At 40.1% G+C, this 18,113-nt stretch overlaps 2 protein-coding genes across 7 annotated transcripts in view; one reads left to right on the top strand and one right to left on the bottom strand.

The window, feature by feature from the left end:
* Positions 1–11,295, top strand: part of LOC127451150 (caskin-2-like) — a 116,789-nt gene extending 105,494 nt beyond the window's left edge. For 4 of the 5 annotated variants that reach the window (XM_051715609.1, XM_051715611.1, XM_051715612.1 and 1 more), the window contains 9 exons: positions 547–680; positions 1,027–1,090; positions 3,137–3,231; positions 3,404–3,514; positions 3,607–3,708; positions 3,796–3,934; positions 4,904–6,568; positions 8,211–8,445; positions 9,143–11,295. In XM_051715609.1, coding sequence (XP_051571569.1) covers positions 547–680; positions 1,027–1,090; positions 3,137–3,231; positions 3,404–3,514; positions 3,607–3,708; positions 3,796–3,934; positions 4,904–6,568; positions 8,211–8,445; positions 9,143–9,239 — 2,642 coding nt within the window. In that variant the 3' untranslated portion in view covers positions 9,240–11,295. The remainder of the gene's footprint in view (positions 1–546; positions 681–1,026; positions 1,091–3,136; positions 3,232–3,403; positions 3,515–3,606; positions 3,709–3,795; positions 3,935–4,903; positions 6,569–8,210; positions 8,446–9,142) is intronic. The other variant, XM_051715610.1, reaches the window with a different exon arrangement.
* Positions 11,296–12,756: 1,461 nt separating this feature from the next.
* LOC127451167 (Na(+)/H(+) exchange regulatory cofactor NHE-RF1-like) overlaps positions 12,757–18,113 on the bottom strand; it is a 74,527-nt gene continuing 69,170 nt past the window's right edge. Inside the window, exon 6 of one of the 2 annotated variants that reach the window (XM_051715650.1) lies at positions 12,757–15,613. In XM_051715650.1, coding sequence (XP_051571610.1) covers positions 15,467–15,613 — 147 coding nt within the window. In that variant the 3' untranslated portion in view covers positions 12,757–15,466. The remainder of the gene's footprint in view (positions 15,614–18,113) is intronic. The other variant, XM_051715649.1, reaches the window with a different exon arrangement.

Raw genomic sequence — 18,113 nt, forward strand, 5'->3', positions numbered from 1 at the left:
TTTGTTTTATTCTATAAAGCACTGACAACATTTCTCCCAAATTCCAAATAAAAATATTGTCATTTAGAGAATTTATTTGCACAAAATGAAAACTGGTCAAAATAATAACCCTGATTTTCAATCTGGGGGTGCTGAATTTTTGCGCCAGGAATGGCATAAAGTCGCCCAGCAGCAATGTGAAAGACTGGTGGAGAGAATGCCAAGACGCATGAAAGCTGTGATTGAAAATCAGGGTGTTTAGATAATTTACTGGAAATCAAGACACTGATTAAGAGAATGATGACTTGCAGTGTTCCTGTAGCAGAATGAAGGTTGTGCATTGTCATCTGTAACTTTACCACATTCCTGTGGCTTTACCCTGCTACTCCCCACCCCATCCTGCCTGCTGCTTCAGTAGAAATCCAGCCCTCCTGGCACAGCGGGCATTGTGTCCTCACGGCTCCAGTGGCACACTGGCATGGCAGTACAGATAACTGTTATGATATCAGTCACTCACTGGACTAACTTCTGTCTCTCTCTCTCTCTCTCTCTCTCTCTCTCTATCAGCTGGGGACAGGAACAGTGTGGGCAGCACTGGCAGTGTGGGCAGCACCCGCAGTGCAGGCAGTGGGCAGAGCACAGAGAGCAACAGCGCCCCCAACGGAGCACACCAGCACACCACACACCCTGACACCAGCAAGGTAACCAGCCATTCTGAAACCTGGAAATATCAGTGTATAATTGTTTACACCTAAGGATTTGTGCATGATATACAACTGGAAACCTACTCAAAGGTTTCTATGAAATAATTTGTAAAAATCCTTAACCACTAATCACAAATTCATTGAAATGTCATGGGATTTCGTTGGTGACAAAATATGGCAACCCTGACTGTAAATATTGCCTCTGACTGTTACAGATCTACATGCCTGAAACGATACATTAGATTTACTGTGATGCCTGTCATTTTATTTGCAATAAATGTGCAATTGCAACTTGAGGTGCAAATTTGTGGTTTTGATTTTGTTTCTTTCTCATTTCACGCAGACAGCACCACCTGCTGGGGATTTACTACAACCAGATCATAACAAACATGTGGACACACCCACAGGTAATGAGTTAGTTAGTTAGTTAGTTGCACTACAAGATACTAACAAAAAGTATTTAACTACAATGAAGCTGTTTATGGAAGTTTTTTTTTTTTTTTACATAGTTAGAAATCAGATGCCTTATATTGTTTTTTCCAGATAATTATAGTTAATAAACTATAAATATAGTTACATTTATAACAATATTTGAAATATAGTTTTATATATATATATATATATATATATAAAAAAAAATTGGGGGGATTTTTTTCCCCTTTTTCTCCCTAATTTGGAATGCCCAATGTGCTTTTAAGTCCTCGTGGTCGTGTAGTGATTTGCCTCAATCCGGGTGGCGGAGGACAAATCCCAGTTGCCTCCATGTCTGAGACCGCCAACCCGCGCATCTTATCACGTGGCTTGTTGAGTCACTCAGCACGCCCTGGGATTCGAACTAGTGAGCTAGCGAACTCCAGGGGTGGTAGCCAGCCTCTTTTACCACTGAGCTACCCAGGCCCCCAAATATAGTTATATATTAAAGAATGTATTTCTGTATTTTTATGCCAAATAAATACTGTTCTGATTCAGTATTGTGTGGTGCAAAAACATGGTATAAGTGAATCTGGGAGTCATTTAATTGAACTAGTTTGTTTACATGAACTGTCCAAACACAGCGATTCACTGAAATGAATTGTTTTTGAACCAACTCATGTACATGAACTGTCCAAATGAACCGATTCACTGAAATGAATTGATTTTCAAACACTACATAAGTGAACTGGTGAATCTTATTTTTTTTACAACTTAATTTACATGAACCGTCTGAACGAACCGATTCACTGAAATGAATTGACTTCCCAGCGCTACATACAGTAAGTGAATTAGTGAATCAAAAACAAGGTATAAGTGAATCTGGGAGTCATTTAATTGAACTAGTTTGTTTACATGAACCATCCAAACACAGCGATTCACTGAAATTAATTGACTTCCCAACGCTACATAAGTGAATAAGTAAATTGTTTTTTAACCAATTCAGGTACATGAACTGTCCGAATGAACCGATTCACTGAAATAAATAGATTTTCCAACACTATATTAGTGAATGGGTGAATCTTTTTTTTTTTAAACAATTCTTCTACATGAACCATATAAACGAATTGATTCACTAAAATGTATCGACTTCCCCAAGCTACATATGTGAATTAGTGAATCACCAATTAATTTACATGAACCATCAAAACGAAACAATTCACTAGAGTGCATTGACTTCCCAAAGCTATGTACAGTAAGTGAATCAGTGAATAATTAATTTACATGAACCATTGTGACTTCCCAAATCTCGATACTGTAAGTGAATCAGGAATTTTTTTTTTTTAATGAATTAATTTAAATGAACCGTCCGAACGTACCAATTCACTACAATGAATTGACTTCCAAAAGCTACATAAGTGAATCAGGGAATTGTTTTTTTAACCAATTAATTTACATGAAATGTCCGAATGAACCAATTCACTTATATGAACTGACTTATGAAAGCAACATGAGTGAATTGGTGAATCGTTTTGTAACCAATTCATTTACATGAACTTTCCGAACAAACCGATTTACTTTTTGTTCTTCCCAAAAAAACAAGAGAGGATGGTTTAGGTGAGCATGATTAATTATTCCTTAGGCTGTATTGCTACGTGTGCACACAGTGTGACAAATTTAGTGTTTTGTGACACAGCTACTCATTGGAAAAAGTAGCTTGTTACTTTAAGCTTGTTAAAGCTACACTATTGTGAAAACAGGTTAACTACTGTTGCGCTACTGAAAAGTATAGTTAGTAGCATCACTACTTAAGTTACTGCCCAACACTGGCTAGGACACCTGTCTGAACTGTGTGAACACTAACACTCAATATTCTGTTTAGTCTATCATATGTTCTCTAAAATTGTTGTGATTCTAAAACTCTTTATTTTTAAATGATTGTATAGCATTGCCTCTTTTTTTAACCAATGTTACATAACAAATCCTTGTGTGTGTGTGTGTATATATGTATATATTGATGCGAGTGTGTGTTGAATTTTCAGGTGTTCCTCACAGACCTGTGTTGCCCACACAGAGGGCAGGAGAGCCGGGATTCTCTCAGCAGTTTGTGCGTCCTCAACAGCTGCTAGAGGGCAAGGTGGGAACATACCCTTTCAGAGTTCACCACACAAACCTCAGAATATTGTCATATGGCAGATTTTGCATTCACATACTTGCATTTAGTGTGTTTCAGGTCTTTTTTTGTGCACAGCCATAGGGATGATGAGAAATGTTGGTTATTGTAAGTGCATGTGTTTTGCCATTGTCAGGATGCTGAGGCTATCTATCAGTGGCTGAGTGAGTTTCAGTTGGAGCAGTACACTGCAAACTTCCTGAACGCTGGCTATGATGTGCCAACCATCAGCAGAATGACCCCAGAGGTACCTTCACAGCTTTAGAGCATCTGGGAAATAAGATGTTCTTTGTTGTTGCTGCAGGTAGAGTTTATATTGATGGTATATCTCTTCTTCAGGATCTCACAGCTATCGGTGTGACTAAACCAGGCCATCGTAAAAAGATCTCCCTGGAGATAGGAAACCTCAGCATTCCGGAATGGCTTCCAGAGTACATACCAGTAGGTGACAACATGTTATAGTTTGCGCGAACACATGTATCTACTTTGTTATCTTCTCTCGCAGTAAAGTGTAATCTTAACCCTTAGCAGGATCTCGGGGAGTGGTTGAGTGCTATAGGTCTGCCTCAGTATCATAAGAAACTGGCTGAGAATGGCTATGACTCCATAAACATTGTCCAAGACCTCACGTGGGAAGACCTGCAGGAGATTGGCATCACCAAACTAGGTGAGCTAACGTAACCCTGGAAAGGAAATGCATTGTGGTGTTTGTGCATAGAACAGTTTTTTAGAGTTCAAGAGTAATTCATTCATGACAACTCTCAGAATAAATTATAAGATATTCTAATGGGTATGACAAGTTAGTAGGTTTGGTATTGGCACACTAATTCAGATATGCTTGCTTGACTACTACTGCTACTGCTAAAGGCTCGGGTATACACACGGTCAAGCGCTCAGCCTTTCAAAGTATAATCTTTTGACTGTGAGCCAATACGAACGCGTTGGACTCATGCACACTACGACTACTTTGTGATGCTATTTAGTACAGTAAAAAGCAGGCGCATGCGCCATCGATATGCACAGATGAGAACTTTCTGCATGTCGAGAAAATCTGGGCCGCACTCTGACAGTCTGGGCAGACTATGCTAATGATGAAATTTGTCTCACATATACTGTGCGTGATCTGATCCGGAATGCAGAAAACCGAAGTATACTTAAGAACATGCTCAGACATGCTGGGTTGAGACGTACATTACATTATTAGACATACAAACAATCTCCATGAAGCAGATGTAGACTTTCGGTGCTGGGGCGGAGTAGGTTTTCAGTGTGAAAAGTCATAGCGCGCTGCAGTGAAACTAGCTTACCTGCAAACGACTGAGCAATTTAGTAGGGTTTATGGGAACCATTTGGTTTAACAGATTACATGTCAAAGAACCTATCAGCTTGGGCCATGGAGTGTGCAAGCTTATTGGCCAAAAGATTACATGTTCAAAGGACCTATCAGCTTGCACCATGTAGAGTTTCATGACTGAACTTAAAAGTTTGTCTTGAAATGTATTGTTGAAAGTGGTGAATTTGTTTTGGAAAAAAAACGGTTGTAGCAATGGTGCAGGGATACATTTAGAGATGCAACTTCTCAAAGAGAGTTTTAATGTTTATCTGTAGTGTTAAGCTTGTGTGTGTCTCTTATCAGGCCATCAGAAGAAGATGATGCTTGCAGTGAAGAAGTTGCGTGATATTCATAAGGCCATCCTGCAGGCTGAGTTAGAGCAGGGCACACTGCGTCGCAAAACCCCTGCTGCCCTGGACCTGCTCACTATTGAGCCGCCCTCTGAGGATGGTGACCTCCCGTCACCTCACACACCCAAGATGCTCACTTTCCAGGATAGTGAGTTGAGTACTGAACTACAGAGTGCGATGTCCACCCCCTACAGTGGCTGTCACGAGGGACTGGCCATCAAAAGCGCAATAGGTATGTCCATCAGTCAGGAGAGTATTGACACGCGGTCTCGGGGGTCCGGACGCTCCCAGGAGCCTCCCAACACTCCCTCATCATCTTCTTCATCTGCCACACCTTACAGCCACTCCCGTGAGAGCTTAACAAGTGCTGACAGCAGCCCTGCTAAAGAGCGGAACATTCCAGAAGGCCGCGACCAGGTCACGCATCCTCAGTTACCACAGCAGCTGCCTTTCAGTGCATCCACAGGCTTTAAATACCCAGTGCTGCCTACCAAACCCAAACTGGGCTCTGCACCCTCTCCGCAAGTCTCCCCTGCTCAAAAAACCCTCAATTATCCACGTTCGCACTGTAATAGTGCCACACTCAACCGCTACTCTCCTAGCGTGACTAAGAAGCGCACACAGAGTCTGACCCGCTATGCTTTGTCGGACGGTGAGCCTGATGAAGAAGACGATGAAGAGGCAGCTCAGCTAGCCAGTATTGCTATGCCTTCTTACGCCACATTGAGCCGCAAGCCTGCCCGTGGCCAGTTGGCGCGCCTTCAGTCTGCTCAGGAGCAGTCCATTAGCCGAAGCCAGTCTTTCGGCATTAGAGCTCAGCGTAAAGGCCCTCCCCCACCACCACCAAAACGCCTTAGCTCAGTCAGCAGCAGCACTAGTGTGGAAACTGTCTTGGACATGCCTGTGCCACCTAATGGAAGAGTGGAGAGTGAGAGCTCTGGCACTATAAAGAGCATTGCAGCTGTGTTAGAAACTGTTATACCTGCCTCTAAAGTGGATCTCCTTCAGGAGAGCACATCATTTGTCTCTGGCTCCAATGAAGGGTCTAGACAGAGAGCTTTGAGTCAGAGCGAGTCCAGCCAAGCCCTGCAAGCCACTCCAGATACTGATAGAGCAACAAAGTCTGACTCGGAAGAGGATGATGGGGCCAAGGATTCGGGTCTGGAGAACTCTTCCTCACCACAGAACAGCTCCAGCGAGTGCATCCCCTTTGCAGAAGAAGGCAACCTCACCATCAAACAAAGACCTAAAGTTGGCGGCCCTCTCAAGACAGAGAGCACTTTGGAGTCTCCAGAGAAAGCCAAATCAGCCAAAGCCCCTGAAGTTCCAGAGTTCAACCTAAAAGAGTCAGATACTGTAAAGAGAAGGCAGAAGCCAAAAGACAAGGAGCTGCCAAACACGGCATCAGACAGTAATGCAGACAGCCCAACGATTACTGAGCAAATTCAGACTCAGGACACAGTGAAACTCCGTATCAGTGAATCAGAGATGAGTCTTCCATGTGTGGAGCCTTTAGCCAAACCAGTGAAAGCACCACCACCTCTTGCCCCCAAACCTCCCAGTCCCCTGAATCCAACACGGCATGCCTCGAAACCACATCCTGTAACTACAAACACAGGTACAGCCTACTGATGCAAATTCAGACATTTGGCAAGATACACCAACATTGATAGTCTTTCTCAAGAAGCGTTTAAAGAACAGTTCACTTAAAAAATGCTAAATCACTTCACATCATTTACTCGCGTCATATATTTATACTGTATATACTGTATATATTCACTCACCAATGACTTTATTACGTATACCTACATATTCATGTGATTGTCTAATCAGCCAATCATGTGGCAGCAGTGCAATGCATAAAATCAAGCAGATACGGGTCAGGAGCTTCAGTTAATGTTCACATCAACCATCAGAATGGGAAAAAAATGTGATCTCAGTGATTTCAACCGTGGCATGATTGTTGGTGCCAGATGGGCTGGTTTGAGGATTTCTGTAACTGCTGATCTCCTGGGCTTTTCATGCACAACAGTCTCTAGAGTTTACTCAGAATGCTGCCAAAAACAAAAAACATCCAGTGAGCGGCAGTTCTGCAGACGGAAATGCCTTGTTGATGAGAACAGACTAGTTTGAGCTAACAGAAAGGCTATGGTAACTCAGATAACCACTCTGTACAATTGTAGTGAGCGGAATAGCATCTCAGAAAACACTTTGAACCTTGAGGCGGATGGGCTACAACAGCAGAAGACCATGTCAGATTCCACTTCTGTCAGCCAAAAACAGAAAGCTGAGGTTGCAGTGGGCCTACCATATGTGTACCTCACCAGAAATCAAGATTCATCAGATCAGGGCATGTTTTTCCAGTCATTAACTGTCTAGTTTTGGTGAGCCTGTGCCCACTGCAGCCTCAGCTTTCTGTTCTTGGCTGACAGAAGTGGAACCTGACATGGTCTTCTGCTGGTGTAGCCCATTCGCCTCAAGGTTTGACATGTTGTGCATTCTGAGATGCTATTCTGCTCCCTACAATTGTACAGAGGGGTTATATGAATTACCATAGCCTTTCTGTCAGCATGAACCAGTCTGGCCATTCTCCTCTGACCTCTCTCTTCAACAAGGCTTTTCTGTCCACAGAACTGCTGCACACTGGATGTTTTTTGTTTTTGGCAACATTCAGAGTAATCTCAAGAGACTTTTGTGTGTGAAAATCCCAGGAGATCAGCAGTTACAGAAATACTCAAACCAGCCCGTCTAGCACCAAAAATCATGCCATGGTTGAAATCACTGAGATCAAATTTTTTTCCCATTCTGATGGTTGATGTGAACTTTAACTGAAGTTCCTGACCCGTATCTGCCTGATTTGATGCATTGCACTGCTGCCACACGATTGGCTGATTAGATAATCGCATGAATAAGTAGGTGTACAGGTGTTCCTAATAAAGTGGTCGGTGAGTGTATATACAGTATTTCAGGGCATTTATTTATTTATTTTTTCATTTGTTGTACATTTATCGGTACAAGTTTGATGCAATGTATTTAATTTGCAATGTACATCTCATCTTTTCGGTGCCAGATATATACTATTCTGATTTTATAAATGAATTGTATAATCTGCTAGATATAATTTAATAGCTTCAATATAATTAGCAACATTTGCTGTTAGTAAGTTACAGTGTACCACAAGAACATATTGACTGCATTTAACTACTTATACACAGCGTTACATTTATTCTGTTGTTCTTTTATTGGTGTTGTGTCAGCAGCAGTTGGCTCTTGCCTGACCCTGAATGTTGTTCAGAGTGTGGCCTTTGTGGCTCCTCCATCTCCTGTCCCATACTCCCCATCACCTGAGAGAACCTCCAGAGCAGCAAAGACTCGTGTTGATGGAGGTCAGGGGTCGACACTGGTGCAGCAGAGGCTGGAGAAGACCAGCTCATCTCTGGAGGAGGCACTGAAAGCTGTGGAGAGAAAACTAACTCTGGAAAACCACACTGAGGGGTGAGAGACACTTTACAAAGCATCAAGTACTGTATGCTCAAGTATTTGACACTTTAAGGAATAGTTCACCCAAACATTTGAATTCTGTCGTTTTCAGTCTGACCCGTTTTTAGTTGTTTTTTTTTTTCCATTTTGGTTGAGCTAATACTTTAAATGTCCTGTTTTTAAATGTTAATGATACTTTTTACTCTGGGGGGCCTGGGAAGCTCAGCGAGTACTGACGCTGACTACCACCCCATGAGTCACGAGTTCGAATCCAGGGCGTGCTGAGTGACTCCAGCCAGGTCTCCTAAGCAACCAAATTGACCCGGTTGCTAGGGAGGGTAGAGTCACATGGGGTAACCTCCTCGTGGTCACGATTAGTGGTTCTCGCTCTCAATGGGGCGCGTGGTAAGTTGTGCGTGGATCGCGTAGAGTAGCATGAGCCTCCACATGCTGGGAGTCTCCGCGGTGTCATGCACAACGAGCCACGTGATAAGATGCGCGGATTGACGGTCTCAGAAGTGGAGGCAACTGAGACTTGTCCTCCGCCACCCGGATTGAGGTGAGTAACCGCGCCACCACGAGGACCTACTAAGTAGTGGGAATTGGGCATTCCAAATTGGGAGAAAAGGGGATAAAAATAAAAATAAATAAAATGATACTCTGAAAGTAAAAGTATATTCAAGTAACTGACTTTCTGTTGTGCCTCTTCTAGTGTTTCTCACGTGGCAAACTCTGCAGGGAACATTCTGGATGACATCGGGAACATGTTTGATGATCTGGCCGATCAGCTGGATGCTATGCTAGATTGAACGTCCTCTCTCTTGCATGGAGCTGTGGATTATTCATTCATATCCAGGACCAGATCCAGAGCAAAAAAAATTCTTCTGCCTTGATAACAAATGGAGACCAGAGGAGAACTCTTGAACTCATTAAGAACCTCCATTGATCTCCATTTCTAAGGAGCACACAGACATTTGTGAAAGTCCATAATCTTCTGACTAATCTCAGTCTAGGTTTCATCTGTACTTGTTTGTTTATTCTTATTCCACTGTATGATCAACCAGCATATATATATATATATACAGTACTGTGCAAAAGTCTTAGGCACATAAGATGTTCCCTAAAAACCTTTGTGTTAAGATGGTTATTTATATCTTTAGCTCTAGTGTGTCAATAGGAAATATAAATTTTAGACTCCCAAATATTCCTTTTGCAAATATAAAAGAACAGAAAAGATGAACAGGGAACCCTGCAACAGATGTCATGGTCCCCACAAAGCCCCCCACTGAACATCATGTCAATCTGAGATTACATAAAGAGACAGAAGCAATTGAGACAGACTAAATAGATAGAAGAACTGTGGTGAAATCTCCAAGAAGCTTGAAACATCCTATCTGCCAACAACCAAGAAAAACTGTGTCCAGGTGTACCTGGAGAATTGATGCTGTTTTAAAGTCAATGGATGGTCACACCAAATATTGATTTAGATTTTTTAATGTTTACTGGACTTTGTATGACATTAAGTGATAAATGAAAACTATTTATGTCATTGTTTTTTAAGAAATCCACACTTGAAAGTTTTTCACAAGAGCCTAAAACTTTTGCACAGTACTGTATATATTTGTTTATGCATTTCATTCTGTCCTGTCATTATTTGTCTTTCTGGGGCTGAACTGTGGACTTTACCGAGCATGACCCCAATGAACTGTACATAATGACCACAAATCTGGCCAGTGGTCCCAGATGAAATTGATGCACTTAGGGTAGTCATTCCTAAAGCAATATACATTTCAAAACACTACACTGTTTCAAAGATGAAATCTTTGGAAAGATTGAAAGAATAGCTTGCCCAAAAATGAAGTTCCACAGAAAAAATACCAGCATATTGGTTTGGAAAGACATGAGGGTGAGTGAACTATTTCTTTAACATATCTGTACATTTCAAAGCATTTTAGCTCTGAAAACAATTGTATCTTGTTCTATATGGAGTACAAGTAGCTTTTTTCCATTTCAGGTGGTAAATAGCCTTCAGGTTTAGTACTACATTCATAGTAGATATTTTCCTCTGATGAAATTGTAAATTATCAGGGTATGAATCATAACTGGCATTTATTTTTGTATTAAAGTGTGGTTTTAAAGAGAATACACCATCTTTGAATGAAAACACTACCTTATGTAACTAGAGCAACATCAATTTACAGCAAGCAATTCAGGTCAAAGTTGATCATAAACACTATGAATGTCTTTAAACTTATTTGAGTCAAAATAGTATTTAAACTTTATCGAAAAATGTACACTAAAGGTATATTTGATTGGGAAGCAAACCTGTTTGTTGTACCAAAGTGTGTGTGTGTGTGTGTGTGTGTGTGTGTGTGTGTGTTATATATATATATATATATATATATATATATATATATATATATATATATATATAATTTTTTTATTCAGATGTTGGTATATCAGCATTTCTAACAGAATTATCTTGGCTCTAAACTAATGTAAGTTAACCCAGTGACATTTCCCCTTTGCACATCATTTGATATATATGTATAATTATTGTCATGTTGTTTTCACATGAGGGTTGTTTTGACATTTCTTAAGTTTTAGGACATGCAGTAACTTACAGTATATTACCGCTATTTACAAGTGATATTCTTAAGATCATAATGCATTGAGTTTGCGTTCGTATGGTTATTCAGTACGTCTATCACACACCTCTGCGTTAGTAATGAAATTCAATCCTTACAAGATCGTGTCTCTTGTTAGTAAGAACAAAATGTAATTGGTTTCTGTGTTGTATTTCTCAGCATTTTCTTTCCTTTTTTTAATAATTTGTTCATGTTTTCTATTAAATGAATTAAGCTATATTGTCATTATTTTTTGTTGTTCTGCCCATAACCTTGACATTTCAGCACTTAAAAAAGAGAGACCTCTGTGCTACGTTAGCCTAGCAACCAGTGTTAGGGAGTAGTTAACTACAAGTAGGGATGCTACTAACTTAACTAAATTTTTCAGTAGAGTGACAGTTGCTCCGTTATTTTCCCAAAAGTGTAGCTTTTCCAGTCACAAGCTAAATCTTCCAATGATTAGCGCTGTAGCATCACAAAATGCTTCATTTGATTTCTTTATTTTTGTTGTTGTAAAAAATACCTTTTTACCCTGGCCATTCTGACTGTTGTTTTCTACTTTTGACGGCTTCTTATGTTGGTCCCAAACTTGGGTCGTAACATACACTGACAGCCAAAGTTTTGAATAATGTACAGATTTTGCTGTTATGGAAAGAAAGTGGTACTTTTATTCACCAAAGTGGCAATCAACTGATCACAATGTATAGTCAGGACATTAATAACATGAAAAATTACTATTACAATTTGAATTTTTAAACTACTTCAAAGAGTTCTCATTAAAAAATCCTCCACATGCAGCAATGACAGCTTTGCAGATTCTTGGCATTCTAGCTGTCAGTTTGTCCAGATACTCAGGTGACATTTCACCCCACACTTCCTGTAGCACTTGCCATAGATGTGGCTGTCTTGTCGGGCACTTCTCACACACCTTACAGTCTAGCTGTTCCCACAAAAGCTCAATGGGGTTAAGATCCATAACACTCTTTTCCAATTATTTTTTTCTTTGCAATTCTTCCCATAAGGCCTGCACCCCTGAGTCTTCTCTTTACTGTTGTACATGAAACTGGTGTTGAGCGGGTAGAATTCAATGAAGCTGTCAGCTGAGGACATGTGAGGCATCTATTTCTCAAACTAGAGTCTCTGATGTACTTACCCTCTTGTTTAGTTGTACATTTGACCTTTTACATCTCTTTCTGTCCTTGTTAGAGCCAGTTGTCCTTTGTCTTTGAAGACTGTAGTGTACACCTTTGTATGAAATCTTCAGTTTTTTGGCAATTTCAAGCATTGTATAGCCTTCATTCCTCAAAACAATGATTGACTGATGAGTTTCTAGAGAAAGCTGTTTCTTTTTTGCCATTTCTGACCTAATATTGACCTTAAGACATGTCAGTCTATTGTTTACTGTGGTAACTCAAAAACAAACACAATGTTAATTTAATTAACCAAATATCTTTCAGCTGTGTTTGATATAATGGCAAGTGATTTTCTAGCACCAAATGATCAATTTAGCATGATTACTCAAGGATAAGGTGTTGGAGTGATGGCTGCTGGAAATGGGACAGGTCTAGATTTGATCAAAAATGACTTTTTTCAAATAGTGATGTTGCTGTTTTTTACATCAGTAATGTCCTGACTATACTTTGTGATCAGTTGAATGCCACTATGGTGAATTAAAATACCAATTTCCTTCCGAAACAGCAAAATCTGTACATTATTCCAAACTTTTGGCTGCCAGTGTAATTGGCAGCTCGTCCGGGATAGATTCAACTTGGATTGGTTGTTTTGCATCGCTAAGTTTTCTGTAGCGTGCTTTCTTTCTGCTGCTGGCCTGCGTCGCTACTTGTGTTCCGCAGAATGCTTAGTTTCTGCCACTGTCCAGCATTGCTACATTGTTGTTTGTAGCATACTTTTGTTTTTGGCTTTGGCATGCATTGCTACTTTGTTTCCAGTTGCATGCTTTATTTCTGCTGCATTTTGCTTATTGACGTGATACTTTTGAGTGGACACTGATTTGCTGTCTTTTTGAAGTCGCTTTTGTCTGTCCATAGTTATTGTTGGTTTATGAGTATAGTCTTTTTGTTTTTGCCTCATTTTATTTTTACATGCTAGGTTTTGTTATGGTACTTCTCTTGTGTCCAAAAAATTGGAAATGGAGAAGACCCTGCCTTTCAAAGCATTAGAACTTCAGGCCTGCAGCTCAAGTGAAACGTTTTATTGGTGGGGGTGCCACGTACCCCTGCTTTCTTGCTTTGTTTTTCCTGTGTGAGGCTGCCAATTAGATTGGGGCGGACTCTAACCAGCTACACCTGAAGTCCTGCCATTTTAAAAGGTGCTGTCTGCACTTCATAACTGCTACTTTGTTGTTTTCTTTTCTTTTCTACTTTTGACAACTTCTTATGTTGGTCCCAAACCTGGATTGTAACAATTTAGTAATTTGTCCACTGAAATATAGCATCTGACAAAGTGGGTGTGATGTATAAATGTATTGTTACATGGAAATAACATTCACATGTGCACACATACAGGAAACGACAACCAATACACCAGTGATCAAGTGCAGTATTATGGTGTCAACATTGGACTATATACATAAAACAAACAGAAAAAAATTCAAATAGTGGGCATTTCAAAATACTTTGGTGATTAGAATATGTGGCCATTTGAATATACTTTGACAAGTGTCCTGAAGTCTGAGACCATGTGAAAATGCTTTTATTTTGCATTTTTGCTAATGGAATAAAAAAATAAAAAAAATTATTTGCATAACAATTTAGGAAAAATGTGTATTTGTGGCACGACCTCTGATCTACAGTTCAAAGTCATTAACATGGTTAATGTCACAAATTCGCTTTTACATTTTGTTAGTAACCCAGAACTAGAGCAGCATCTTAAATATTTCTGATTTTTTTGCTTTTATTTCCAGGTTTAAATGGGATTTTAAATGCCATTTATTTTCAGTGAGGTCTCAGACTCTGTATATTTCTGTTTTCAGCAATAATGGCAACATATCCTGTATATGATATGTCATTCTTAGTTAACAAATGCACTCATTGGCTTACAGTGTAAGTGAAGAATTCATTTCTATCAACAGTTTATTTGGTCCGTCATTATAAAACAGTAAGGTGTTTCAGAAAAACAGAATTAGTAGAGAAATAAGGCTAAGGCTGAGAACGGCTTAAAAAATTATTCATGAAATTGAACTCATACTTAACTACATTGTTAAGTTAGAACTTTCCAGTACAGCCTCATGCGCATGACAGAATCACATCTGCTCAATATCAAACATACATGGTGGATTAGGTACATTAGGGCTATGTTCAGAATAGCATACTAACATACTATTCTTACTATTTCTGCATTATATAGCATACTTACACTCACTGAGCACTTCATTAGGAACATCTAACCATGCCATTATCTAATTGTGTGGCAGCAGTACAGTGCATAAAATCATTCAGATATGGGTCAGGAGATTCAGTTAATGTTCACATCAGCCATCAGAATGGGGAAAAAATTTGATCTCAGTGATTTCGACAGTGGCATGATTGTTGGTGCCAGACGGGCTGGTTTGAGTATTTCTGTAACTGCTGATCTCCTGGGATTTTCACGCACAACAGTCTCTAGAATTTACTCTAGAAAAAACAAAAAACATCCAGTGAGCAGCAGTTCTGTGGACGGAAACGACATGTTGATGAGAGCGGTCAACGGAGAATGGCCAGACTGGTTCGAGCTGACACAACAGCTACGGTAACTCAGACAACCGCACTGTACAATTATAGTAAGCAGAACAGCATCTCAGAAAGCACAATACATTGAACGTTGAGGCAAATGTGCTACAACAGTAGAAGACCACGCCAGGAACTTTATTTGGATCATCGTGTTCCTAATAAAGTGCTAAGTGAGTGTATATACTATATGATTATACTAAAGTATAGAGCAATTTTTTACCCTGGTGACCTACTACACTAAAATGCAAAATAAGTGTAATTATTTTCAAGATGATTACTGGATACCACTCACATGCAACACAATGAGGTCTTGTGACCAAAATGTAGCATACTACTGTTTGAAATGTTTGGCATGGAATTATTTCTTTTCAGTTTCACTTTCAAATATTGAGCAGTATACAGTAAGTGGTAAGTTAGTATTCCATTCTGAACATACTGTAGCCAGTGGTTGAAATGCATCACCGTTGTAGAATGTTACATTCCATTTGCCCTAAATTTACTGATAAAATCTGTTAGTAGTTCAAATATATATTTCTGAATACAATATAAATCTGTGTGTATATATACACACTGTACATATATATATTTATATATATATCATACTGGCCCTACTGATGACCTCATTATATCTGCCGTGTCTATGTCAAAAAGTCTTGATGGATGGAGAGGTCTGACAGAGGTCTATAGGTTACTGAAGAGTTCATTTTTCTTGCTCCAGTCCATGGGTGGAGCTCTCTTATTGGAGCGTTTCTGGTGAGCGCGCTCCTTCACCTGCTGTAGGGACAGATTCAGCTCTGGTATGGCATTTATGATTGACGGCTCCACCCCCTGAAAAAAGAGAAACAAATATTAACTTACTAAACTATATTTTAACATTTTCTCAAGTTCATGGTATAACTGATCAAATGCAAACCTGAAATGCACTGCATGTTGCTTGGAATTAAAGGGTCTACAAAATGTATAAAAAGTACATCATTTATGTTTTCATCACAAATGCTGCAGGACGAGTTATGCAGCAAAGATAAATACCTAAAGTTAGGTTAACCCAAATTATGAGTGTTAAGTTATGCTTGGGTCATTGACAAATATGGTCATCCATAGTGTAAAAATGGAAAAACTTCTTAAAATATACACGGATGAGTCACAACATTATGATCACTCACAGGTGAAGCGAATAACACTGATCATCTAACAAGGCCACATGTCAAGGTCTGGGTAGATAGATAGTAAGCAAACAATCAGTTCTCGTAGTCAACGTGTTGAATGCAGGAGAAATGGGCAGGAGTAAAGACCTGAGCGACTTTGACAAGGGCCAAATTGTTATGGCCAGATGACTGGGTCAGAGCATCTCTGAAACGGCAAAGCTTGTGGGGTGCTCCCGGTCAGCAGTGGTGAGTACCTACCGACAGTGGTCCGAGGAGGGACAAACCACAAACCGGCTACAGGGTGTTGGGCACCCAAGGCTCATCGATGTGCGAGGGCAACGAAGGCTATCCCGTCTAGTCCGAATCGAGAGAAGGTCTACTGTATCACAAGTCACAGAGAATTTTAATGATGGTTATGAGAGGAATGTGTCACAACACACAGTGCATCGCATCCTGCTGCGTATGGGGCTGCGTAGATGCAGACCGGTCAGAGTGCCCATGATGACCCCTGTCAACTGTCGAAAGTGCCTACAATGGGCATGCGAGAGTCGGAACTGGACCTTGCAGCAGTGGAAGAAGGTCACCTGGTCTGATGAGTCCCGTTTTGTTTTACATCACGTGGATGGCCGTGTTCGTGTGTGCCATTTACCTGGGGAAGTGATGGCACCAGGATGCACTTTGGGAAGACGACAAGCCGGTGGAGGGAGTGTGATGCTCTGGGCATTGTTCTTCTGGGAAATCCTGGGACCGGCCATTCATGTGGACGTCAATTTGACACGTGCCACCTACCTAAACATCGTTGCAGTCCAGGTACACCCCTTTATGGCAATGGTATTCCCTGATGGCAGTGGGGTCTTTCAGCAGGATAATGCGCTCTGCCACACTGCACACACTGATCGGGAATGGTTTGAGGAACATGATGAAGTGTTCAAGGAGTTGTCCTGGCCTCCAAATTCCCCAGATCTCAATCCGATTGAGCATCAGTGGATCCACAGCAGCTCCACCTCACAACTTACAGGACTTTAAGGATCTGCTGTTACTATCTTGGTGCCAGATACAACAGGACATCTTCAGGGGTCTTGTAGAGTCCATGGCTCGCTGTGTAAGTGCTGTTTTGGCAGCATATGGAGGACTAACAGCATATTAGGCAGGTGGTCATAATGTTTTGTCTCATCTGTGTATTTAAAACACATGAATCTAATTCAGGGGTGCATATACCATTATAACACTTTTAGAAATAACTAAATTCATCCACCCCACTTTTTGAGAAATAATAATTACAAGTGGAGGCTTTTAAGATCCATCAGAAACCTCTGGCAGCTGGTTGCTTCGGCAGTGTGCAGAACTTACACAACAGCTGTAAACTTATTAGATAGCGCCCTGTTTTGATTCAGCAATTCAGTTCCGGTGAATGCAGACAATGTGATTAATATAAGTAAGCCCAACAGCCTGCCAGTAGCGACAGACACTGAGCTACAATCTACCTGAGCAAACATAGACATCATATTTGACTATTGTAAGTTTTTAAACAGATGAAAACATTTTACATTTTGGTAACTTGATCTCTGACCTCTTTATTGTTAGTGTTTTTCACTGAAACACTGAATTGATTTGGTGGACAAAAACATTTCAAACATTTTATAACAATATTGTTTCACTGCTTTAATATATATATATATATATTATTCTCAACTATTTGTGCCAACCTTTTATTTTTCTATGAGTTTTCAGCTTTTTTTTATCTTATTTATTTATTTTTCACTTTCTCTGGACAGTTACACCACTTTTTTTTACTTTAAGTCCCAGAAAAAACATCAAAATGACTTTGAACTCATGTTCATCATAGTAGAGGTGTATTCAAGAAACTGTAACTTAATAGTTTTGAACAAAAAATGGCATCAAGTCATTTGAACCGCTATCATTAGCAAACTCCACCAATAACCCCAAAAAACTGCTCACTTTAGGGATTTATTCATATTAAAAGCATGCAAAGTGGTCAACTGAGTGTGAATACTTTGAATCTCATCCTTTCACTGTTACAGCTACTGTTCAATCAAAACATTCGGAATCTGAATCTGATGATCTGAAGACTTTCATGCTTTGAAAGTTGTCGTTCAGCCAGTGCATACCATGGCACTGGTTAAGCTGTTTGGAATGGAAAACCAGCTGCTTACTGTATACTA

Source organism: Myxocyprinus asiaticus, chromosome 14 (assembly GCF_019703515.2).
Source record: "Myxocyprinus asiaticus isolate MX2 ecotype Aquarium Trade chromosome 14, UBuf_Myxa_2, whole genome shotgun sequence".
NCBI lineage: Eukaryota > Metazoa > Chordata > Actinopteri > Cypriniformes > Catostomidae > Myxocyprinus > Myxocyprinus asiaticus.